This window comes from Scomber japonicus, chromosome 16, assembly GCF_027409825.1.
Source record: "Scomber japonicus isolate fScoJap1 chromosome 16, fScoJap1.pri, whole genome shotgun sequence".
Classification (NCBI taxonomy): domain Eukaryota; kingdom Metazoa; phylum Chordata; class Actinopteri; order Scombriformes; family Scombridae; genus Scomber; species Scomber japonicus.
The window spans coordinates 8234276-8260690 of NC_070593.1; the positions used below are offsets into that span (position 1 = coordinate 8234276).

The 26415-nt window shown below is 38.4% G+C and overlaps 2 protein-coding genes across 2 annotated transcripts in view; both read right to left on the reverse strand.

The window, feature by feature from the left end:
* Window positions 1-15456, reverse strand: part of sos2 (son of sevenless homolog 2 (Drosophila)) — a 37211-nt gene extending 21755 nt beyond the window's left edge. Inside the window, exons 1-2 of the mRNA XM_053335283.1 lie at window positions 14280-15456; window positions 95-220 (exon numbers count right to left, since the gene is read on the reverse strand). Of these exons, the coding sequence (XP_053191258.1) occupies window positions 95-220; window positions 14280-14363 (210 nt within the window). The 5' untranslated portion in view covers window positions 14364-15456. The remainder of the gene's footprint in view (window positions 1-94; window positions 221-14279) is intronic.
* Window positions 15457-18301: 2845 nt separating this feature from the next.
* On the reverse strand, window positions 18302-26386 carry l2hgdh (L-2-hydroxyglutarate dehydrogenase). Its single transcript, XM_053335299.1, has 10 exons — window positions 26176-26386; window positions 24738-24853; window positions 23646-23797; window positions 22095-22226; window positions 21851-22013; window positions 21722-21756; window positions 21481-21648; window positions 19717-19874; window positions 19447-19578; window positions 18302-19367 (listed from the first exon to the last, which is right to left on the reverse strand). The coding sequence occupies exons 1-10, from the start codon at window positions 26265-26267 to the stop codon at window positions 19172-19174; spliced, it is 1344 nt and encodes a 447-aa protein (XP_053191274.1). The 5' UTR covers window positions 26268-26386; the 3' UTR covers window positions 18302-19171.
* Window positions 26387-26415: the final 29 nt, after the last annotated feature.

The following is a 26415-nucleotide window of genomic DNA, read 5'->3' on the forward strand; positions in this document are numbered from 1 at the left end:
TCACACAGAGGTATTTATTTAGGAGAGGAGAGACAAAAAAAAGACAATCTGGGTGATAATAGTGCAGAGATACGAGGGCTGAGCGGAGACTTGCCTCTACGTCCTGCACGGAGCGAGGCTGGGCCACACACAGCATGTTGAGCAGCTGCAGGATCAGCTCCTCGATGTACTGGAGGGCGTCCTCCTTCGCCATGAGGTTTGGATGGACCTGCTTCTGTACCTGAAAGTTCAAAGACAAAAAAAGAAAAGAAATGAGTGACAAACACAACAAGCTGGTAATAACGAGCTATAAATAAAAAATATAAATAAAGAAGACGGTGGGAATTACCCTGAAGAAAAAGAAAAACACTTTTTTCACACGTAGCTAACAGGATGTCAACTGAAACTGTGCAATAGGTGAAACTGAGCATTAACACCTGGTATGATACACCGAAGTTATGACCAAGTCCTTAAATGACGTCAAGACAGCAAGTTCAGGCCACTAGTTTCCTTCACAAGAGTATCATCTTACAGGGACATAAAACACGCTTGATTCAAGTTATTTATCACAGTAACCATGGAGCTGTGTCTGGTTTTTTTGTTTTAATTAAGGACTATTTTAAAAAATTGATCTTTTTTGTTGCTTTCAAGGAAGCTCAAACGTCAAGTCGACTTTTAAACAGCAAAAAAATGAATTAACCAGATTCTCCTTTTCACTACTTCCAAGTTTGCTTATCATTTCATTTGTGAATGTTTTTTTTGGTAGCTGACTGACTGAAGTCTCTCGGATGTTAATTTTGTCTTTTTAAAGCACAACCAAGGCAGATTTCTCAAAAAACAGCGTCTGCTTGCAACCCCACTCCCATGATGTGACAATAAAAATATTTGACTAACAAATAAAATAATTTAAAGCAGATAAATATTCACAATGAATGAATTTCTTCCTTTCAACAAAGTCTGAATGTTCTATTTTCTTTAAACCACATTGAAATGAAATGAATGGAACAAAAGGCTGTGGGGAAACCAAAAAAATTATCTTGAAATGTGAAACACATGAAATGTTTGGCCTGCAGTAACATGCATAAAAGATTTGTCATTTTTGGGCTACAATATGCAAAATTCGTCAACTTCCCGTTTTAATTTCTCGGAGCTCACGGTAACGTCTTCAAATGTCTTGTTTTATTGGCTCAAAAGTCCAAAATCAAAGGATATTTAGTTTATTGTCATTTATGACACAGAAGAAGCATAAAATTTTGACATTTGAGAAGCGGCAACTAGCAAATCAAACTGTCTTCGTAGAGCAAAACCTTAAGATATTCACTTTTACTATCATATCTTACAAAAAAGAAGAACATATTTACATTTAAGATGCTGAAACCAGCCAAAAAAAAATTAAGTTTCAGTTTAAAAAATAGTTACAGATTATTTTTTTTGTCAGTGAATTTCTCCATTAATCGACTAATCGCTGCATCCGTGTGAGTATTCAGCCTCAAATGAAGCTGTGAGGTGCTTTTAAAAACAGCCTGTCAATAAACTTCTCTGTAAAAATAAAAAGCAGAAAAAGACATGAATTTAACTAGTGAGGGAGGAACCGGCCTGACAGAAGAAGGAGGAGGAGGAGTGGTTTAAGACGCAGACAGCAGAGAAGGTGTGGCTTTATCAGGTCTAGGAGTGGAAAGAGAGGAACACCCTCCCTCCCTCCTTCCCTCCCTCCCTCCTCCACCTCCTCCCTCCCCTTAACCACCCTCCAAACTCCCAAAAAGTTGTCGTCATGTGGGCCGTGCCCTCTTGCAGGAATGCTGTCAGTTGAGATACTATTATAGCACCCAAAGCAGCAGACGACTAGAGGGGGAGGAAAAAAAAAAGAAAAAGAAAAAAGAAAAAAAAGAGAGGCTGTGGGAGAGAACGAGAGGAGAGGTGGATCGAGAGAAAGAGAGACAGACAGAGAGAGAGATTCACATTTACTCTCCCGCTCACAAAAGCCGAGCCTGTTCACATGCGAGTGATGGAATTACCCTGGCATATAGTAAAGTGGGGCGTTATGATGACAAACTATTGCCCCCGGATTAAGGAATGTGAGAGAAGAGTTAAAAGGTCAGCGCAGACCGGGCTTCATGCATTCTTGTGCTCTGACTTAACAGAGATGCAGCGGCGTGGCAGGATGTCCCCTCCGAGTACGAGCTAGATGATAAATCACAGAAGAAGACAGGAGGGTGAAATTATCATTATTGGAGGGGAAGAAGAGAAGAGAGGGGAGGAGGTGGTGGGGGTATATATATATATATATATATATATATATATATATATATATATATATAAAAAAGCCTCGGTTCTTTCATTAACTACATTCAGATGCTTTTTTTTTCTAAAACAAGAGGAGCTGGAAAATCTGAAGCCACAACTTGGCCTCGTTTACGTTTCTGTACGTCATTTCTGTTTTGATGCACACTCACAAGACCTAAGAGTTATAAATAAGCCGCAAGTATAAACTGCACTTGGAAAAAAAACACCACACAAAAACACTGCATATCAAAGCAGAAGTAGGTTGTGAGATATATATCCTCTCGACCGCAAATAGGCACTTGACCAAATTCCACAGGACACCAGGAGTTGTGAGTCACCACACTGAAACTACGGGGGTTTCCCCTGACTCCATTCACAGAATAGTTGGCCCATTTCTAGAGGGGCCCACATCCAACAAGTGCTGTCTGTTGCCGACAATGTCAGGATGGTTAGGGGACGGGAGCGAGCAAAAGAATACACAAAAACTGAATGTAATCTGAATGAGAACGTAACAGAAAGTAGATTCAGGTACAGTGAAACCTTAACTGTGACATGCTATGAGGTAACACATGAGATCAACAGCAACACAATTGAGCCCCGTATGAAGATAAGTGTTTTTTTCCTGTTAGTAAAGTTGAAACTATTAGTCAGTTTATCAATTAGTCACTTGATACATTACTCACTAGATAACGTTTTTTTGATGTAAAAACACCCAAATATCAGAGATTCCAGCTCCTACAATGGGAATACATTCTGGTGTTTTCTTCATCTTGTAAGATAAGAAACAGTTTGATAATCAGTGAATAGGCTTTATTTGTCTTCTAAAGATAATTGAACTGAATATTTTTGGTTTCTGGATTGCTGGTTGGACAAAACTAGACATATAAAATAAGTCACTTTGGACTGGATGTGATGAGCATTTTTAAAGACCAAATTGAGACAATCATCAGCAGACTAATTGATAATGAAAACATTAGTTGCAGCTCTACCTGCTTGGTTAGAAAACTGTGGATCACTTTGATGTAGAGTAGTTTAAAAAATGCATCTGACCGACTGTAACGACGCTTTACGAGCTGACATAAGCTTTGAATCTGTTGGTTCTGTTTGATGAGGACAAACATGTAAACTGAGGACTGAAAGCAGAGCGGAGCCATGTGCAGGTATGACTGCGGCTCAGAGTATTTACAGTACCACTGCAACTCGATCCTAATGGGTGATTGATGTAACATGGTCTAATATAGTTGGTGGCGGACACTAAAGTAAACGTAAGGAGCGAGCCAAGTGAAAGCAAAGGAGTGGAAAAAACAACAAGGCAACTCCTGAATTTAAAAAGCACTCACAACAAAGATGAGAGGGCAGCGAGGGCGGCACAGAAGGAAAAAAAACATGCATTTTTTTTCCGTTTTAAAAGGAGCAGTGCAGGTGAATTCAAAACATCCTATCATTACTTTGAATTTGTACCAAACTGAAAATGTCAAAGGTGTTTTTATAGCTCTGTGTTAGTTAATCGTAGCGCTGTAAGGACTGAGCCATCAATCAAATATTCGACTGGGGAATTAACAGAAATTCTTCCATGATCAAATCTTCCATGACAGTAAAGGTTATCCTTATATCAGTGGTATAAAATGATCTTTAAATGACAATAAAGGATCATTTTGTGTGAGAAATGAGCAAAGCCGCTTATATGGAATTAAAAAAGGTAAATAACTCTCCAATGCCATCCCCCTGCCCCACTTTACATTATTATACTATTATCATTTTATACCACTGATATAAATGACGATAATATCATTTATCGCAATTCTTTCTCAGACAATATATCGTCCAATAACAGGAGTTATCGTGACAGGCCTACAGTCGACACCTTGAACTTAAAATGCCTTGACGGACATTTTTTGATGTATTGATTGATAATATGATAATAAAATGAACTGCTTGTTGCAGCCTGAAACCAAATATCTTCTTACTTTTCTGACATTTTTCAGAGAGAAACAATTAATCAAGAGAATAAAATGCAGATTCATCAATAATGAAAATGATTGTTGCAGTCCAAAAGTGTGCCGAAAGATTTCTCAAAGTAGATAAATTCACCTATATTGTCTCGTTATATATTGTCAGTGGCCCCTAAATGTGAATTAGGCACCTTTAGGTTTTGGACGGTCAATCAGACGTTAAAACAACTGGCTGGTCGATTAATCACAAAACATTCTTTTAGTCATGAAACTTAACTGTAAGCTCAAACTCTGCTACCCATGAATGTATGGAAGATATTAAAATGAAAGGAATATCTCTGATCATATGTGAGCTTTCATGCACATCCTCCCGTGCAATGTTAAGGTGTTCAGTTTCATGGGTCAGCTCCATTAAGAAGAGAAAGGCTAACATACAGGAAGTCCCAACGCTCGCTCGCTCTCTTACTCTCTTGCTCACTCTCACTTTCCCCCCCTCCATCTCACCACCACCACCTCCTCCTCTCTCCTCTGTTCTCTACCCACACAGAGCGAAGCCCCCGGGGAGACGAGATCATAGCAGCAGACTGAGAGGTATTGATGTGCGTGTACGAGGAGGCAGCAGCAGCAGGATCACACTGCACGAACACACACACACTACACACACACACTACACACACACACACACACAGAGGCTGGAGCTCGGCCAACAGGAGCAGGACGAGGGAAAACCAGGAGTCACAGAGACGAAAAATCCACCAGGAAACAAACGTACTGGTCAATGTTTGATCCACAGCAGCCTGGCAGGAACCATGAGTTAGACAATTAACTGAGTATTTGATCAGCAGAGAAAGTAATTAACAATAATATTAATAACAGATCACTTGGTAACGAAAAGTATTTTTGTTCTAGCTTCTCAAATCTTTTCGGTTATATGACGTAAATTCAGTATCTTTGGGTTATATGAGGTTACTCTGGTGGCTTCTAGGGCTGAATAATTCATTGAAATTTTATTGACATTGCAATACGGCGCAATATTTGTTAAAGGCAACATGTGTGTCAAAATACCATTTAGTATTAAGTATTATTGCGCTGCAGAGACGTTATCAAAATATCTTTGTTTGGTAGAGAACAAAGATCACACCGTAATGATTTTAATGTGTAGTGAAAAGGAGAATAATGATGTAAAAATGATCATTATATCATATGGCAATTGCAATATCAGTCAAAATAATCTTAATTAGATATTTCTTTAAAATCGCTCAGCCCTAGTGGAAGGAGTTCTTTCTTAAATATTTTAGATTAAACATTTATTCAGTTAATTAGTTACAGCCCTGAAAAGCCTGAACTTACTAAATGTTACTATCCATTTAAAAATGGACCAACCTGTAACATCTAACTAACAAACTAAACAATCAGGCTGCGTTCAGACTGGATGAAAAACGCCTCTTCATTCAATTCAATGAACAAGGCTCATTGCACAAGTTGCACCTGCTGCTGTTCGCCTCGAGATCGTCATGACAAATGATGACATAATTCCTGCTGTTATAACTTTCCAGAGTTGTAAAATCCTGTCTGCGACTATTTTAAGCCACCGTTTAGAGTTTTGATGTTTGAGAAGTCTTCAAATGTATGAATCCATTATTTAAACTTGATGGTCTCAGCGGTACCTAAAGCAACACGCTCCCATCATGTTTGATGCCCAACATCATCTGTTTTCAAGCTGAATGTCCATTTAGTCTATTAATCAATCAGTTGGTCAAGAGAAAACTTCAATCAATGCAATTATTTATCCAAAAAACATATAATAAAAGTAAACCAAATGATCTGTTTCAGGCTTATTAAATGTGAAGATTTGCTGCTTTTCATTTTTTCCCCATTGTAAACTAAATATCTTTGAAGTTTAAACTGTCAGTAAGTCAAAAAACAAACAGCTTGATTTACTGATTAACTGAAATAATCTACAAATTAAACAATAATGTAAATAATCATTAACTGAAGCCATACTTCATGTGCATAAAGTAGACCACACACACACACACACACACACAGAGACAGAGAGAGAGAGAGAGAGAGAGAGAGAGAGAGAGAGAGAGAGAGAGAGAGAGAGAGAGAGAGACTTCCTAAAAATAGATCCACGAGCTTTAAATTGTCATTGTCAATGACAACTTTCCACCCACAACAGGATGTTTCATACAACGAGTAATATGTAATTTTAGCCTACCAATAAGTTTATGAAGCCCTTTTTTAAAACGAGCATCATCATCGTATGGAGGCGTCCGCGGAGACGTTAGTCATAATTTTATTTTTAAAAAAAGAAAGAAAAACATCACAATAAACACAAACCGTCTGTTAATTAGAAAGTGTACAGTCTCCTACAGCGTCTTAAAACATGAAACACTGCAGCATGTTCTGCCTCGACACGCTGAATTAACGACATCTGAGAGAAAACATCAGAGCTGACTGTGTGTGTGTGTGTGTGTGTGTAGCTTACTTAAGTAAAAAGTTAAGGAGGAGAGGGGGAAAAAAAAAGTTCAACGTGGAAAAGTTACACTCAGCAAATTCTCTAAAATATCCAAACCACAGATATTTTACCTCAAAAAGAAGATTTTATTACCCCCCAAAAAAGTGCGACATCATCAAAAGTATCAAGTCGTGGAAACTGACACAAATTATGAAGCCGAGGACTAAAAAAAGGGAGTCGATACAGGCACACGAAATATTTAAAAAAGTAGGTCAGAATCTGTGTATCAACCATGAAGGGAGGATTAAAGATGTCGGTCACTAGTACACAGGTACCTTTTTACTGGGATTGCATCGTGTTTCATCGTACACACACACACACACACACACACACACACACACACACACACACACACACACACACACACACACACACACACACACACACACACACACACACACACAGAGTGATCAGGTGGTGTGTGTGAAAAGAACAGAAAGGCTGGAGGTAATAATAATCGAGAGGCCGGACGGTGTAAATACAGGGTTAACATTTCTAATTCAATTGATTATTCTCCTGGCTGTGTGTATATGGGGCTGCATCAGGCTCAGGTTGCAGGTAATGTGGCATATGTGTGTGTGTGTGTGTGTGTGTGTGTGTGTGGAGGGGAGGTGGGGCTTGTTATTATACCCGAGCATGTGTCACTGTTTGTGATTCATGCCATGACATCATCTGCCATTACAACCAGACTGTCTGGGGAACCATAGGGCAGAGATCAAGTCCGAGACAACGGGCACACACACACATACACACACAAACACACACACACACATATGAACACACACAAGCAAAGACAAAGAGACATAAACAGAAACACAGAAAAATACACACGACGCATGCATTCAGATGACGAAGAAACAAACATGTGACCAACAAGGAAACAAAAACTCTCAATCTCTCTCACACACACACACAGACGCGCACACACACACACACACGCACACACAACTCGTCTGGCATTTAACTCTCCCTCCTCACATCCAGACCACTAAGACAATAGCTGCTGGATGTGACTTCAGCAGCACATGGCCTCGCTGTGACCTCAGTCGGGACCTGACCCAGTGACCCCTGCCTGCGTCCACCCATTCTCTCTCTCTCTGTGTGTGTGTGTGTGTGTGTGTGTGTGTGTGTGTGTGTGTGTGTGTGACCCCCCGTCTGAGGACGAGGAGCACTGCTGACGTTCACAACACTTGATTCAATATTCTGGGAAGGGGGTAGGGAACGTGTATTAATCAGCCCCCTTGAATCCTCTGCCTGTGCCCCGTCTCTCTCTCTCTCTCTCTCTCTCCGTGCGTGTGTGGACGGCCTGCCTGCGGCTGGTGCACAGGAAGCTCAACCTGTTACCAAGAACATCCTGTACGATCAACAACACTCATCCTCATCCTCGGTGGAGACGAAGCACTTCGATGACAACGCGCCCGCCCGCTTGAGACTGACGGGGTTCGGATTATGCCAACATGCTCTGTAACGTCTGATTCAGTGTTAATTTATGAGGTGTAACAATTATGTCCACCAGCTGTTTTACTTTATTTGCAGCATAGTCAGAGAAACACATATTTATACTTATTTCCTTTTTTAAATCACTTTGTAACATTATTAAGAAAAGTGCCGTATAAAGTTTATCAATCGTTACATAGAGCCAAATCACAACAAGAGTGATCTCAAGGCACTTAATCTAAAAGACAGCCAACATTAACATTTATTATTATAATTATAATTATTATTATTATTATTATTAAGTACTTGAGTTCATATGGACAGAAACTAACATCTGCAGAATTATAACCAAATAAATATGAAGGTCACTCGCTTAATTTTATTCTTCTTGGTCTTTTAAAAAATATATATCTATTTTAAATTCTAATATATTATTGTCGTGTGCATCTTTTTGTCATGTCTTTGTTGAGTGTATGTGTTACTGTTGTGTGAATAAGGAGAGCAGCAAAGTAAGAATTTCATTTCATTGCATTGTCTGAACCTCCGTGTTTTTACTACGCATATAAACTTCTTTCACTTTCTGAGGTAAAAATATATAAATGAGTGAATATAATAAAAGCTTTGTTGTTTTTTTTACCTTCAAAACTATAATAACAGAAAAAAAAAATCAAAAACAGGGTTTCTCTGGTGGCCGAAGGGTTAAGGCCTCAATCCTGAACTGCAACGCCCACCCTCCCCGGTTCAAACCTGGCACAGGACCTTTGCTCCAATCTCTCTCTCCTCTCATTTCTTCTAACCTTCCAACTATAAACTTGGTAGTAAAGGAATAAAAACGCCTAAGAAAACAATAATAAAAACATAATGACTGCTGTACGCTGCTCTAAAGAAAGTGATTGCAACTCTCTCTGCAAACTTTGTCCAATATTAGCAGAAACTTGTCATTATTATCAGTAACTTATATAAAAACTATAGGAGATAGATAAGATATCATTACGTTGCAGTCTGCACATATAGGATTAAAGCAGTTGGTATATGTACATATCTGTTCTTGCTTATCTTTTGCAAAGATGCCATTTAGATTATAATTTGACATTTGGATTTGGAGTGACAATACTGGTGTTTATTGGTGGCTTCAGGTTGAATGAAAGCAGCAATTTGGATCTTTTGGCAGATTAAACAGACTTATTGTGCTCACTGCGTGCTCGTTTGAGGTCACCAGGTCAGTCACTGTCTTAAAGTGAAATTTTCTTCTTCTGAGATGAAGCAGATAAAATAGGTGATAAAAAATAAAAACAGGCACGACACATTTATGAACGTGGCTGCGGTCACCGAGAATGTGAGATAGCGTATCTCTCCTTCACGTAAAAAGATCAAATCTCAGCTGCATGTGGCTGCGGTGGAAATATTAGAGCAACCATCGGGGGAAACGATACCAAATCAGATAAGGTGCAGTGCACTGATTTCACTGAAACCTTAATTCATTCAAACCATGTTCTTGTGTCTCTGAGAACTTCCTGCAGAGAGGTTTGCTTGATGTGCAACAACATTCAGCTTCATGTCAAGAGTGAAAGTCATAAACTCTCCAGCTCTGTGTATGTATTATATATGACAGGTGGATGATAAATACAGCAGTATTTGTTATCACAGACAGATTGGACCTCATATATTACTAGCGCTGGACAGGAGGCTCGAAATAAATCACTGTCTGATTCGGAGTCGCCAGTGTAAAGAGGCAGCAGCTGACTAAAATAAAAACATTTTTAAAAGAAACCTCAGCTCACAGTTTTGGCTCGTAGTGAAGTCATCAACTATTCAGGTTTAGAGGATAAAAGAGGCAACACAAACACAAAAACAAAGCAGGCTTGTAACCTGACCAATCTCAGCTTTAAAAAGTTGGCCTGAAAACCTCTAGTGGAGGAAGGTCCCGTGAACTCCGCAGCAGCAGCGTGCCGCGCTAACTCAACATGGCAATGGAATGAAACTGAACCCAGCGAAGCTCTGGCCTTTCTCTCGATGCCAGTGAAACAGCAGACCCTGGGGAATGCACAGTTATTATTAACGCCAGCATGTCGGAGGCTAAAATGACGCTCTTGCATAGCACTGGGGCGGCACGAGCTGCAGCGACGCTCAAGAATAGCCGGGACACGCAGACGCAGCCAGGAGACAAACACAAGACATGGCGAAATGTCACAGACAGCATCAACTGTAAAGATGTGTGTGTGTGTGTGTGTGTGTGTGTGTGTGTGTGTGTGTGTGTGTGTGTGTGTGTGTGTGTGTGAGAGAGAGAGAGAGAGAGAACTACATGTGACTGGAAAGTTGACCGTCATGCATTTACCAGGTCAAAAAAAAAAGTGCCTCTTTTATTGCTGACAATATAACTGCCAAGCTGCTTTCATTTCAGTGTCATACAAATAAAAATCTACAACTTTTTATTCCTACCTGACACCTCACCGCTTCAGATGTGTATTTATTACACGTAATAAGATCACAGCGCTTCAAACTGTAGGACGAATAAAGGCTCACTGTGCTTTACTGCCATCATCCTTAGAGCTGAATGTTTATTCCAAGTGCAATTCATATTTTAAATGCTTCAAAATGATCAATATGTGCACAGGAACTGATATTTTTATGTATTTTAGGAATGGATGGAGCACATCAGAGTCATTCATCAAATGTCACTAAGTCTAAATTGTAGATGGATACGTCTGTTTCATCCATGAGACTCCTCTGCAGGTGATCAACCACAAGCTGGAGGAGGCGACACTTCTTTAACTTTTGTTTGTTTGTTGTTAACTCAAACTAACGTCTGTGCTCCGGCCCTGAGGAGTGTCTTTACCTGACAACAGGTTTTCTTTAATCCTGCCTTTAAATAACAACCTAAAACGTTGTCAGGGGTGGAGTCATTCAACACGGCTCCTTCTGACGAGGAAACCCCCCTCACGGACAGCTGTAAAAAACAGCGAGTCACAGTCTGTCAAAACCATAACAAACCTCTCTTGCGTCAATCTCTGACAGGCTTTCCCTCCGGCGGTTGTGTAACAAGTTGAGACAATAAAACGGCGGCACCGTGGCCCACCACCTGCTCTCTCAGTTTCACCTGATTCATCTCCACTGTGCTGCTGGATAACTGACAGAAAGGGGGGGGGGGATGTGTTATTTATAAACAGGATGTTGCTACATGGCTAATCCATGGCTTTTTTACCTCTCTGTAGGCTCCTTTGTGCCACCAAAATTAAAACACTGAAGAAGAAAATCATGACATTATTTAATTAAATCCTCTGCACTGTTTGTAATTCCTATTTTAAGAAGCTTTTACAACATTTTGGAGCGATTTGAATCACTGAAGTTACTGTTTTAATGTAGCTTTGCATTTGTAACAATGTAAAAGCTGATTATGTCCAAACCTCTGATGTGACAGCAATAGTCTGGAGTAGACACGATTAGCAACAACTTATCAAAGCACAGCACAAAAAGTTACAAACACTGAGAAGTCTATTGTGGAGTACAGACATGTCTCTTTCATGCTTTGAAAATAAACTTTGGTCTGCAGTACTTTTATCTATTTCAGGAATATAAATATTTCACTATTTAAAACAACGTCCTTTTTAAAAAGCAAACAGTATGCCAAGTGCACTGTTATTTGTAGGAGTTCATCTGACAAGTCCCTCGTTCAATAAACACTGCTCTACAGCAATAATGTTTTGTCAGGGGATGAAATCTGAGGAGGAAAGGATGCATGGGAAATGAAGAAATACTAACAGTGAACTAATTACGGAGGGTCATGTCATAAGTGCTCGCTGCAGTTTAAGTGAACCTTAAAACCTCTCACAGGTCACCCAGGTGAGCGGCCTTTACGGTGCCATCCTGTTTGTGCCATGCTTGTATCGTGGGTCCTTATCACTGGGTATCTGCACCGTTTTTTAAGTACAAATTTAATAACTTTTAAAGACCTAATAATACCATGTCTGCCACAAAAGAATATAACGATTTAGCCTACTGTATATACAGTTCTGATACGATAATGATGAGCATAACACTAAGTTATCATTTACATAGGGATAACCTTATGCATTTATTCTGTGTAAAGCTTTTGTGTTAAAACTGCTTACTAAACAGTGATGGAGGAAGTATTTAGATCCTTTACTTGTGTTAAAACACTAATATCACTGCAGTAATAGTATGCATTACCACATGTGACTGTTGTACTCATATATAATATATTATGAGACATATAATAATGTTAAAGCAGGATTTTACTGTTGTAGTGGTGTTGAAATGGAGCTAGTCATTTATATAGGACTGTAACTAATGATTAGTTTCATTATAGTTCCAACCATAATGCTGATTAGTTTTTTACTTTCATTAATAAGTTGATTGGTTGGTTATGTAAAAATAACCAGAAAATAATGGTAATAATGATAAATATCATAAACTGAACAAATATAATTAAGCTCAAATCAAATTGAATGTCTTAACTGTCTTAACATGTTGGTCGCGTCTTAACTTTGCAACGCAGCAAGGTCAAAAAGCGTCCCTCTGTTACCGTGGCTAGTGACTCTTTGACCTCGAACCACATCAGGACAATTAAACGTGTATTTTGGTTTGCACAATTTCAACGCGAAAGCTGCGTGTGCATCTTCCAGTAGCACAGGTTTTTTTTTCTTTTAATGTGACCTAATAAAAAAATGTAGGGTGATGAAACGATGAACTTTTGTGTTTTCAGTTTAAGAAAAAAAAAAAAAAAAAATCAGGCTGTCATGAGTTTACAAGTCTGACCAAAAAAAAAAAGAGTGAGAGAGGAGGAGGAGGTTCAGAAAACAGAAAATAAACCTGGTGATGACAGGGAGACGCCAAGATGATGCAAGAAAAAGGGAAAGAGAGGGTCAGTTAAAAAGGAACCGATACGGATTAGTCCTGCTGACCAAGTATATTAAAATTAAAATATTTCCTGTACTGAAAGTTTCAATTAGGGTTTATGAGAATTAAGTTGCATTTCTTGGGAAGAAAAAGAAAAAGAGAGGAAACGTGACACACAAAAAAGCAGTATAGAAACAGCAGCAAGAAGGTCTCTCTCTCTCTAGCTCTGTAAAGATGAGACATCTTTTGCTGTTAAACCGAATGAGGAACTAATAAAGATGTTGGCAGCCACACACACACACACACACACACACACACACACACACACACATATATCTCAGATGATGTTTGACAGTGCCTTTCAAGCTACATGGCAGCAGCCCTTAAAGAGAGGGAGAGAGGGGGAGATTCACTGGTATTTAACCTAACATCATCTTCCTAAATTTAGATCATTATTATTATTTGTTGTTGTGTTGTCAGTCACTTTCAACACATCTGAATACTTTTACAAAATGATCAAACTTCTTCAATCTCATTCTGGGTAGGAGGACGATGAAAAAAAAAGTCATTATAGGGAACTTCAGTGATACTTTTTGTTTCTTGAATAAACACATTTAAGACACGTCAACCACCGCAGAAGATATGGAAAGCAGTTTTAACAATAAAAAAACAACAACCACCATGAATTCAGACTAGCAGGGACACTCAAATACCAGACAAACGTGCATGCCCCCCCCCCCAATTTATAGTATTATAAAAATGAACAATATGGGACTTTTTGGGGCTTAAGTTGGATAAGTTTGTGTGTTAGTATGGTGTGAATCGTGCACCTATTAATCTCCACTATGTCTGTTTTTAAAAAGGAGGCTTCAGTGATAAGACTTCATATGAGGGTTTTGCATATGTGTGTGTGAGATAGTGCACCAAATCGCAGCAGTGTGTTTACCTTAAAAAACAACAACAACCATGAATTCAAACTAGCAGGGACAGTCAAATACCAGGCACATTTGCATGGCCCCAACCAATTTATAGTATTATAAAAATTAACAATATGGGACTTTTTGGGGCTTAAGCTGGAGAAGTTTGGGTGAAAGTAAGGTGTGAATCGTGCACCTATTAATCTCCATCGTGTGTGTTTTTAAAAAGGAGGCTTCACTGATTTAACAAGACTTTATATGAGGGGTTTTGCATGTGTGTGTATGTATGTATGTGCGTTAGTGCACCAAATTTGCAGCAGTGTGTGTGTTTACCTTTCGTAGAGCTTGCACGAAGAGGCCTCTCCATTTGTGGCTGTTCTCCTCACTTGAAAAGTCGTATATCTGCTGGGGCTGCATCGCTGTGGCGGCTCCTGGCGTTGTTGCCGTGATCCGGGCTGAACTGTCAGCATCGGCCCCGGATAGATTAAGTCCTTGTGGGTGGGTCAGTCCAGTCCAGGGGCAAGTAGGCACGGTTGTGGGGTAGTAGAACAAGAAGAAGAAGAAGTAGCAGTAGACGAGAGAAAAAAAAAGTCTACCAGGCTCACTTTAGCACATATAAAGAGTGACACCAAAACTAAAGCGAGGACCAGAGCATAGAGTGTAGTTAAGCAGCCACAGATTAGCTACATTAAAGAGAAAATAAGCACATGTAGCTGTAAAAGTTAACTCGCTAGCTTGTGGTGGCTAAGTGAAGCTAGCCTGCTAACAGCTAACAACACTGTTGCTAAGTGATATACTTGCTAAAAACAAAAAAACAACCTCACAACAGGCAACATTGAAGTCCAATTTAAAGTCACGTCATTGGAGTTGCCAGCTAACTACAAGCTATAAGTTGTTGTTTTTTTGGTGTGTATTTTTTTGCTGCCCCCTCTCTTAAAAAACACCTGTAACGTTAGCAACGGGCTAGCGTTAGCCGGCCGAGCTAGCTGATGCTAACAAGCTAACAAGGCTGCTGCTGGCCTTTAGATGCGCTCCAGAGGGTTTTTCTTTCCTTTTTTTTCTCTTCTTTTTTTCTTCTTATGTTGTGGCACAAGAGCCGTTCAGCTCCAAACAAGGCACACTTCTTTCTCCTGCGCTGTTTACTTCACATTTAGTCATCTTTTCCCCTCTTCTCTGGAGTGTGATCAGGCGTTTAAATCCAATGTAAATCCATCCACACACACACACACCAAAAAAAAAAAAAAAAACAACAACAAAAATTTAAAGAGGAAAAAAATTAAAAAGAAAAAATCAGTGATTAATCCGAGGCATGTCTGTACGCGGAGCAGCTGTAGAGAGAGACAGTCGATGTGTTTTTTTTCCTTTTTCTTTTTCTTGTTCTTTTTTTTTTTGGTTTGGTTTTTGAGAAGTCGAAGATGTTCGTACCAACTCCGCTGCCTGTGTGTCTGTCTGCTGCTGCTCTCTGCGCCGCTGCTCCGCTGTCAGGCACGCTGCGTAATTTCACATTTTATTGGACAGACAAAAAAAACAAGGCTGGACTTCTGGCTCCCACACAGTAAAAAGACCCACCGTGCACACACACACACACATACAGACACACACACGGGCGGATCTACTGATTTAAGGGGCCGCCAGACAGGCAAACTCTTCTCTACCACTGCTTTATTTTTTATTTTCATTCTTTCTTTATTTAACCCTTTACATACTGTTCTGTTTTACATGTGAGAGCTCTAAAAAAATAAAAAAATAATAACACCCTATAGCCTATACATTTCTTCTATAGGTGTTTTTTTCCGAATGTGACCCCAAATATACAAAAAAATGCAAAAAAGAAGAAAAAAAAAGCACGTGCAGCTGATACATATTTTACAATATGCAAATGTATAAGTTTGACTTGAAAGTGTTTTCAAAAATCAGCATTCAAACATGTTGTTATATTAATCATATTCTATAAAAATGCACTGACCAGGGGTGTAAAACTCATTTTAGGTCAAGGGTCAAGTACAGCCCATTTTGATCTCAAGTGGGCTGGACAAGTAAAACCATTACATAATAACCTACAGATAATATAACAAATATGTATTATAACTTAACTATTATATATGACTGTAATAAAAAAATAACTGCTATAAACCATCTATTTACAAAACTGTGATGTCTAAAGAAAAATAAGTGCAATGTCAACAATATCATGTCTGTTGCTTGTGGGCTTTCCAGATTATTTTTAATTAGGCTATAATTAGCTATGAATTAAAAAAAATACAGAGAACCAAAAAAACCCATACATATATTAAAGATTTAAAAAACTGATAAAACATCATAAAATAACAGTTTAAAAGCAGCAAGGTTCTGCTAAAAATAAATGTTTTAAATCTTCTTTTTTTTAAACTGTCAGTAGCCTATGGTGCCCTCAGCTGGTTCAATAAGATGTATTATCAGCACAATGTATTTAACTTATGTTCAAGGTGGAGCTTTTAATTCTTATATCATGTTGGATAGTTTAATCAATAAGGATCTGTAATGTAATCATTACATTTCTAAGCGTTATTTAGGTGTACAGTGTGTTAGCATAACAACATAATTCAATATTGTTCATATTTAAACATCATAATAAATCTATAATGGGCTGTTTCCTACCTTGCTTAATGGTAAAATCCACCCACATGATAAATATCAAGAATAGGCTCCAGATTGGACAAATATGACTTTCAGAAATATAGAAAAGTAATGACTATAAACAGCTGCCAATGTTTCTGGGAACAGGATACAAATAGTGTAAAGAGTGATGAAATACATATTAAATGGTTAACATTTAACTGCTTTATAATGATTCATTTATTTTGTACTCTACCTTTAACTCATAGTGAAACTAAAAGTGCAGCAGTATTAAAAACAGACCAGAACACATGACATAAAGAAAAGACTAATAATGAGTTATAATCTATATATTTTGTGCAGTACATCATAATTACATGTTTTGATTGTAATTTCTATTACTTATCTTTTATTATTGTAACTACCCACCTTTTATTGCTGTCCTATTCGATTAAGTCTTTTGCTTTTTAATTATTTTTACATTAGGTTTGTTTGCTTTGATCTATTTATCCATTTATTAACACTCTACATTTCATCAATTGCTTGTTAAGCACTTTGAATTTGCATTAGAAAGGTGCTACAGGAATAAAGTTTGACTGATTAATTGATATTAAATAACATCTGAAACAACATGCAAAGTAAATGCATTTATTAAATAAGTAGACCACATTAATGCCAAATTCACTTTATTTTCATGTCATTATATAAGCATTAACAAACATTGAGAAATGCTTTTCACAATAGCATGAAATTTAGACATTTAGCTCACAGTACTGTATGTTGTTGCTGTGTGTGTGTGTGTGTCTGCCTCCTTGTGGAGAAACCGTTCAAAGGTCAGGTTCACAATTTTTAAAGTCAGTATTAAAACAACAGCAGTCAGATGTCCATATGAGCAGTAATCATTCCTCCTGTTCATACTGACATACTACTACAGTGTGTCCACTTAGCCATTTTGTGCAAAAATGCATTTAAAAGCTTATCTGAAGCTTATATGAGGCTTCAGCAGTCTGAGTTAGTCATATCAAGAGGACATCTGCCACATTTACAGTATTCTTAGTGACCAAATTCTCAGTTTGTGTTTCCAAGCTGCAAACAAAAAGAGGGACTTTGCCATTTAATGTTAAATATATCTACTTGATTTGACTCATTTGGACAGCTGAAGCCTCATATTAGCTTCAGATAAACTTTTAAATGTATTTTTGCACAGAAGGAAGACTGTGGATTTTGTCCTGCATCACTTAGGTGCGTTATCAAAGGATCCTCTAATGTTTAATATGAACAGGAGGAACGATTACAGCAACGTTAAGACCTGTATCAAGGTTGATTTGGGCACCTGACAGTTGCTTTAAGATAGACACAGAAACAATCATGAACCCAACTTTTAACCTTTTCTAATTCCCTTATCTGTGCATATTGGCAGTATAACGTACCAAAAATCCCTATTTTTATATCATTTTGAATATTAAACAGCACATCAGATAAACATAAAAGAATATGTAGCCTAAATTTAAAAGTCATATGACACGAACCACATTTGCGATCCAAAAATCTCGTAAAAATCCTTTAACATTCATTCATCAATAAATTGGCTGAGTATGAGAATCCCATTTTATATATATATATTTTATATCTGGACAATTTCAGTAACATTGTTTAGCCTCTGAAGCTATATCAGACAACATATTTTAGCATTATATGAATACCACTCCCACCACGTTACAGAAATGTCGATATAAGACTAGAATATTTAGTGTTGATATAATTGTAAAAAATAGTAATAACAATTGATTTAGCAGATAAAACTGTCAAATGCCCAAAACTTGTAAAATATGCGTTCTGTATAGCTATTATTGTGCGTTTTACATAAAGCTTTTCTCAAAAATGAGAACACTTCCAATTTAAAAAATAAAGATCTCCCTAAATAAAAGTTCATTGCACATTTAAAACAGTGTATTTGTATTTGACTGCTTCACACTGATGATTATATTACTGGAGCTTAAAGTTTTGTTCTATTCTAAAGTTTTCACTAAGAGTATCTCATGGCGTACTTTGTTTAGCGTGCAGATGTAGTGCAGAAGAATCAAGACACATTTGACTTTAAAATGTGATACAGTAAACATATTTCACAACCAGAAATAGAGCTACAAAAAATAAAACCAACTTTAAAATGTAGTCTACAGGATGTTGTCCAAAGCAAAGTCAGGAAAAAAAGGTGGCACAAAAGTTAGAAAGCATCAAAAAGATCATCTCATGTATTGTTCTTTTAGATTAATTTAAACACAATTAATGGGCGGAGAACTCTGTTGGGTTTTCATTGTGAATAAATTAGTCTAAAAATGTTATTGCAATTTTTTAAAATGTTCTTTTACTGTGTAGCGCTGCCTTCTTTTTTATAAAGGCAGAGCACACGACTGCATTTCAGTCCTGTTTCCTCCTATGAAACCTTAAAAATGTAATTATGTCGAGGATATCGTACTTTCTCCTCCAAAATTAAGGCGTGACCTGCAATAAAAATGGCTTGATGGTGATGCTGAGGTAGTGAGAGTTTCTGACAACATGGTAGTTTCACTCCAAGACCTCAAGCTTCATTATTTGGTATTCGGTTGTTGTTGTTTTTCCTGCGTGATTCTCTACAGCGAGAAGCGGCTCTCCACCTCGTCTGAAATCATTTCAGCGATGGCGAGGGACGAGGTAGCTGCCGGTGAGGGAGCGTTACGCACATGGAGCACCCGACTGCCCACATCCCCGACCCCACCGTCAAACACAAAGTCGTCCACGAGGTTTCCGTCCCGGTCGAGAGCCTGAGCTCGAACTCCTGCAGGACCCCTGTAGAGGAAAACAACCAGGTTACATTTTGTTCAGTGTTCTGATACGTTTCCGTTGGGTGAAGGCATCTTTGTCTTACCTCATTACGTCACTCAGCGAGAGTTCAGGGATGAACCTCTGCAGGAGTTTAACTTGTGCACTAATGAAAACTCCTCTATACATTTCTCCCATTCCGTATGTTATGTTCCTCAACACCAACTTCTGAAGGCCTCTAAAATATTAAGAAACAAAAGGAATAATTACACATCAATACGGTCACGTTCTCATACCATTTGCTGAAGTGTTATTGTACCAATAATGGAGATACCACTTCCACATTTGAGAAACCGGATCAAATTTCCCGTTGTACCTGAAGGACAGTGCGTCTATAAAGTCTCGGGGGTTGAAGTCGTACACTTTGTAACCCTCCCGTTTGAAGGCTAGTACCGCGTTGGGGCCGAGCCAAACGCTTCCATCCATCCTCGGGGTGAAGTGAACTCCGAGGAAGGGGAAACGAGGGTCAGGAACCTATAAGAAAAACGTTTTAGGGAAACTAAATGAACAGTGAAGTGTGTATGCATTATTTAAATCCATCTAATAGGGAGGCTGTAAAGTGTTGGCTGCTTTTCCACAAACCACTAAAACAATGGACACTGACTGATATCATGACTGCTCATCAGCCGCTCATTATGTAAACTATACTGTATGATTGATGTGAATATTTCAAAATACAAAACTGCACATCAAAAGAAATAAATCCATCTAATAACAGTAATACTGGTGTTTAGAACAAGTGGATAGAAGTGCCTCAAGCCTTTTACTGGTTGCAGTGTTGCTCAATTCATCAATATGCTGATTCTGTCACAAGCCTTAACTGCTGATTAGACTGAACATTAAGATATTAACAGTCAGTGTCATGTGTCCCACTCTTAGTCACCCGTAACTGCTCCGAATGATGATTTGAAAGTAAAACCGAATGCTTGAAACTGAAAATATTCTTCACTCTTAAAGGAACAGTATTAGTTAAAATATATATAAATAAGTCCCAACATGTGAAATTCACTTGATAATGCTTTAACTTACAGGTTCTTTATTTTCATATTAATTTCCTGGAGTGATTTTAAGCTGTTTATTTGATAGTTTTTAGGAAATTTTACAGAAAGGTTAGTGCAAATTGGTACATATTATAAGAAACTGAAAAAAGTGTTAAGTGCTAATTAACAGTGCTTAAACTGGTATGAAAAAATACTTTCAATATGTATTTTTGGCTTTATTTTATCAAAGTTCTCAAAAACTCTATAATGAGCACACTTCCCGTACACCCACACATTTCATCACTCTTTCACAGAAATGACTTCAGAATTAACAGTTCCACCTATTAACAGTAAGACAGCTGCTACTTTTAGGGAAATTACTAAAAATGATGCTGCTTGTCACACAAAACTACCCAGTGTCAAGTTCTGTCAGTTGAGTCTTTTCTTTTTTTTTTTTACAAATGAACTTCATATAAACCCAAATATAATGCATGAGTGCAACTAAACCAACCCAACCCCCTTTTAAACTTTTTTTTGTACCAAATTGCACCACCCTTTTTGTAAAATGTGCTAAAAATTAACTGATGAAAGCCTGAAAAACATTTCAGGAAGTTTGTATAAGATTAAGATACCTGTAAAATATTAGTGTGATTATTCTCTTTCCTGCTCTCAGAGTTTTAATGTTTATATCTTCAGCCAAAATCCACAAATTAGGGCTGAAAATGTTGTGGATCCAACCCATTATTTTAAGCTGTTATGGAGCTGCTGAAAGTTAAACACACAGAGAGAGACTGACGGATAAACAAAAAAAAAAAAAAAAAAAAGTTGGATTGAAAAACAGCTGAACCGGTTGTGAATTTTATACCCCAGCATCTCCGCCCCCCCTCCAGCCAGTAAACAAACACACACAGGCTGCAGGTTACTGATCTTACATTAAGGAGTTATCTCTTTTTTTGCCACTTGGCGTCACCAAAAATTCAAGTTACTGAGCACATCTTTAAGTACATTCAGTACTTTTTATCTGCTGATCAAATGATTTATGGGGATCACATAATTGAAAACGTCTTGCATGTGCACACGTGGTTCTTCAGCAGACTTACCGGATAGATATTTCCTTTGACCAGATAGTGTTTCTCTGGCTTCAGCACCAAATAGTCTCCTCTGAAAGGCACGATCCGTGGCTCCCGACTGCATCCAGATATCTGCGACAGACGGTCTGAGTACAGGCCTCCACAGGTCAGGACGTACCGGCAGTGCACCTCGTTGCCCTGTTAAAATAAAACAATGTAAACAATAGAGCAATATATAGATATAAAGAGAATGTGATGTGCTTTTTCTTACCTTTTTGTCTCTGACTGCGATTGGATATTTCATTCCTGCAAAATTAATAAGAAAAAGAAAAAAGAGATAAATATTGATGTAGACTTAAAATAAATGTACAGCTCTGTTAAATATGACATATTGATGTACCTTCAGTGCTCCCAGCCTGGCTCTCGTTGACCATGGAAATGTCATTGACCTCATATTCAGTTACCACCGTGCCGCCTGCCTCTTCAAAGTCTTTGCCGTACCTGAGAGCCACCATCCTCCAGTCCACAATGCCAGTGTACGGTGAATCCAAGGCCATTATGCCCTGAAAGGATGACATGCTGTAAGCCTTCACTGTCATTTTCCTTTCCTTCAAATAAAAGCAGCGTCTCAGAGTCAGTCTTACCCTGCAGTACGGCTCTCGCTCTCGGATTCCCTTCGCATCGACAATACTGAGGTCCCGCACGTTGTTCTTCAGGCCGCGCTCGTATAGAGCTTGTAGTCTGGGTATCTCCTCCTGCTCCACAGCGACGATAAGCTGCCAATGCAGAAATAAGTCAGGTCAAAACAAAGGAGGATGAAACTCAGTAATCCACATGACAGCTCCTGTATAGGGCTGGGTATTAAATCTCAATTTTATATATTTTTTCATACTGACTGAAATGTATCCATAACTGCCAGGTACCAAAAGCTGACATCAAATGTTTGCTCATATTTGCAGTTGTCTTTTCTTATTCTTTGATCTGACAGTTTGTGAATTAAAATCATAATTTTGTCACTTTTATTTTGCCATTTGATTTACGAAAACTTCTTCCACAGCTATATTTAACAACATTTAAATTGCGACATATCATGCTTTTTGTAATTTTCTGCTATTTATATATTGGCACAGCATCAGAGGTCCATGTTAAACATGGTCCAAGTTCTAAAAAATTGGGGTTAATTTTTATAGAAATGTTTCCTGCAAGTCAAAAGCCCGGCTTCAACCTGCTCTAAATGTTTTGTCTGCAACGTTTTTTTCTACTTTGCTGACAAGCTGAGATTGATTTGGGTTTTTTTGTCCATAAACAGCTGCCAGTTCTGTATTTATGTTGCTTTGGGTTTCTTTCATTGTCCACTCTCATATTTCAGATTGGGTTTTTTTCGGCTCAAACGTATATGTATGTATTTGATAAGTTGACATTTTGAGTAAAGAATGAGAAAACTATAGTTTGTCTCATGGTTTGTTGATGTAGCCCCCGGAGCTGGCAAAAGTCTTCAAAGGGCCAATCAGAACAGAGCTCATCAGGAGCAGACAGGAGCTAAAACAGCCTGAGGGACTGCATAAAGGGTCAGTATAAGATAAATGATGATTGTTTTGAAATTTAAGCCATGCAAAGATATTCCAGTGGAGCCCGAGAATATAAATATAGATCTGGAAATGTACTTAATAATTCCCTTTTAACATTTGAGAACGTTGGCTTCTATTGTTAAGGGTTCTCTGTGAAAAAAAGCATTATTATCAAATTTTAGGTATTGTATTGGCGCAGAAATAGAGACATTATACCATGTCCCACTCTGTGAGGCTGCATACCATTACACTACTAATGATAGGGACATAAATCAAACTATAATTATATAACGATAATGGATACTTATGATAAAACAAGAGCAGACCTTTAGTGTCTTTTACCATCATTATATCTAAAACATGAGTTACAAATAAAATTCATATATGTTTAACTGTGAATTAAATGTTATATAAACTGTATGTAAGAATCTGCTATATTTACAGATAAACATCAGAGAATTTGGCTTGTTAAATCATGATAGCTTATAAATGACTACATGACTACATGCATATTGCAATGTAATGTATGAATGTGTCCTGTCAGCATGTCAGCCGAGCCCTATGAGAGCATCATCCACAGTAAACATGCTGTTTAATATCTTATGTGGTTAACACACAAATGCAGACCTTTCCACATTTCTTGTAAGGGAGTCCCTTCTTCTCGCAGTACTCGTAGGCTAAAGTGGCTCCACGCACACACAGACGAGCCTTCAGCGACCCCGGCGTGTAGTAGATCCCGCTGTGAATGACTCCACTGTTGTGCCCACTCTGGTGTGCAGCTGGTGAGTAAGAAAGTGACAGAGAATAGAAGAGCAAGAAGAAAGGAGGTTTTACTAATGCTCATGGAATAATGGACAAAATATGACCTTAAAGTTTTCCACTTTGAAAGGAAAATTTTGATATTATGGTCAATATGCTTATTTGTTTTCTTGTCAAGAGTTAGTGGAGAAGACTGACACCACCCTCATGTCTGTACGCTACATACAAAGCTACCACCAGCAGGCAGTCAGCTTAGCTTTGCATTAAGACTGGAAACAAGGGGGAAACAGATAGCCAGCACCTCTAAAGTCCACTAATTAACATGTTATATCTTCTACATTTCATCTGTACAAAATGTTAAATGTAAAAAGACACATTGTTGTTTTACAGGACTTTATGTGCTTTATGTGTATTGACCAGGTGCAGTGACTTTCCCAAAATGTCAAACTATTCCTTTAAGGCTAAAAAAATATAAACTACATCATGTACATTTTTCAGCATTAATACTTTAAGAACCAATAACCTAAACTGAAAACCCTCACAGGGCTCCCAAATGAGAGTAGCAGAGCATTTAAGTTCAGTAGTTTAAGTTAAGTATTTTATTTTCTATATATTAGCTCTTTACTTCAGCATATTGGATTTGAAGCATTAAGGGTGTGTGTTCATTGTGTAACTGTGTGTAGAAGTACAGTCCATTTTGATCAGTTGTGCAGTAAACGTGACACGATTATAATTATGTGACAATTCACACAACACCATCAATTTAAAGCTGAAACTCAGCACGTCACGCCCCCATATCATGTGACAGATTTTTATAGTGTCGGGGATGAACTCCATCAAAACAAAAAAATGTGTCCAAATACCAATGGGCTGCTATTGCACAACAGGGTTTAATCACTACCAGAGTGCACTGTACGACATATGGTTAACTTAAAAACCATCTTCAAAAATTCAACCCACAAAGCTCTTTTTCTTTCTCCAGCAGGATGAAGCTGAGTGTTGGGTGTCGCAGAATGAGCTCTCTTGCCGTAGCCAGTCCCACAATCCCGGCTCCCACAATGGCCACATCGTACGTACTGAAAGACAAAGGTGAGGTTAGGTGACAGGGTTTAGGATGGTCACTTATACCTGGGGTAGACAAACAGGTTCACATGTTGCAAAAGCTAGACAGTGGAGAGGAACATTTAGGTCCGTGGTTCAATGTTCAAATGTACATGTCTATATGAACAACCAGTAGACCTTTGAAACTTATCAGTAGGGGAACCCACGACCCCAGAGTTGTACAGTAGTAGAGAGGCTGTTTGTATCTGCAAAGAGAATATCTAACTCTCTCACAAGGCTACACTGAGTAAAATTGGTTTATAAACCTAATTTGCATGAACTATCAACAAGTGGGTGGGCCCAGCACATCCCTCTCTACGCTGAAACAAATGCAACGACCCAGAAGAACACAATGTTCCTGAGAGAGCATTTTAAATCCCCATGAACATAAAGGACATGGGGAACAGTCGACATCTTGTTTTCATTTTTGCAAATTAAAACCAGACAAAGTGGTACCATCAATCCAATGAAAACAAAAACTGGTCTGGGAGCATCACAGCCCACCCGCCTGCACCTACTGGTGGATCTTCATTTCAGAAACTTTGCCTCAAGGGATTATGATCTTTACATACATTCAAATAACTAGAACAGGATTGCAAGAACTTGTGAGAACTTGTGAGAACTTGTAGAACTGTTCTTGCTTAAACTTGAGGAGCATTAATCTGTCAACTACACTGATCTGATCAACAGTTTATCTCTAATTACCTTTGTTACATAATCAATCATTTAAAGTTGCAACGTCTGTATCTCACAGTTTAAATAAAGCACAAAGGAAAAGGGACCCCATTACATGAGCTGTGGCCATCCCCCTAGAGCTGCTTGTAAACACGTCTAATACAAAACACATGGTGCAAACATGTTTTCTTGAGGCACTGTTACAAACATTGTTACAAACAACTAATGACACTAAAGAAAATATCTTCCTGCAGGTGAAAGCGGGTCAAAGTACCATAAAAACCTGCAAATGTGGATGGATCATGCATGGAGGGGGAGCCATAAATGTATTGTATCCGCTAATAATATTAAGAGAGTGCAGATGTGGTTATATACGGAGAGGAGAAATGTTGAGCAACGTGGTTTGTGTTGCGCAGTGTCCTTTTTTGGATTTTTGGAGTGACTGGGATCAATTTAAAGTTTGTTATGCAAGCAGGTGCTCACTAGTCTGCACATTTCCTTTGATTGTCTGTCAGAAAATTGCATTAAATGCCAATATTCAACCAGGCTATTCCCCACCTTTTGCATTCACCTGAACCAGACTGCTCCCACCCACTGTCTCCTATGTAGTGTCATTGCTCACCTGTGCAGCTGTCTGCTCCTAATGTCCTTTAGCAGTTTCGGCTGCGAGGTGCAAACAGCCTTAAAAGACGCGGTGCTCAGAGTCCTAATCATTGTCCCAGAGTTAAAATAAAACCCTCCTCACAGCCGCTTCTTCATTATACAACTAAAACACAAACAGACAGAGAGAGAGGGAGAGAGACTTCCCAGAGCTTTCTGTTGTGTTTCCTCCTCCTGTTGCCGGTGTGTTAGCCCCCCTTTT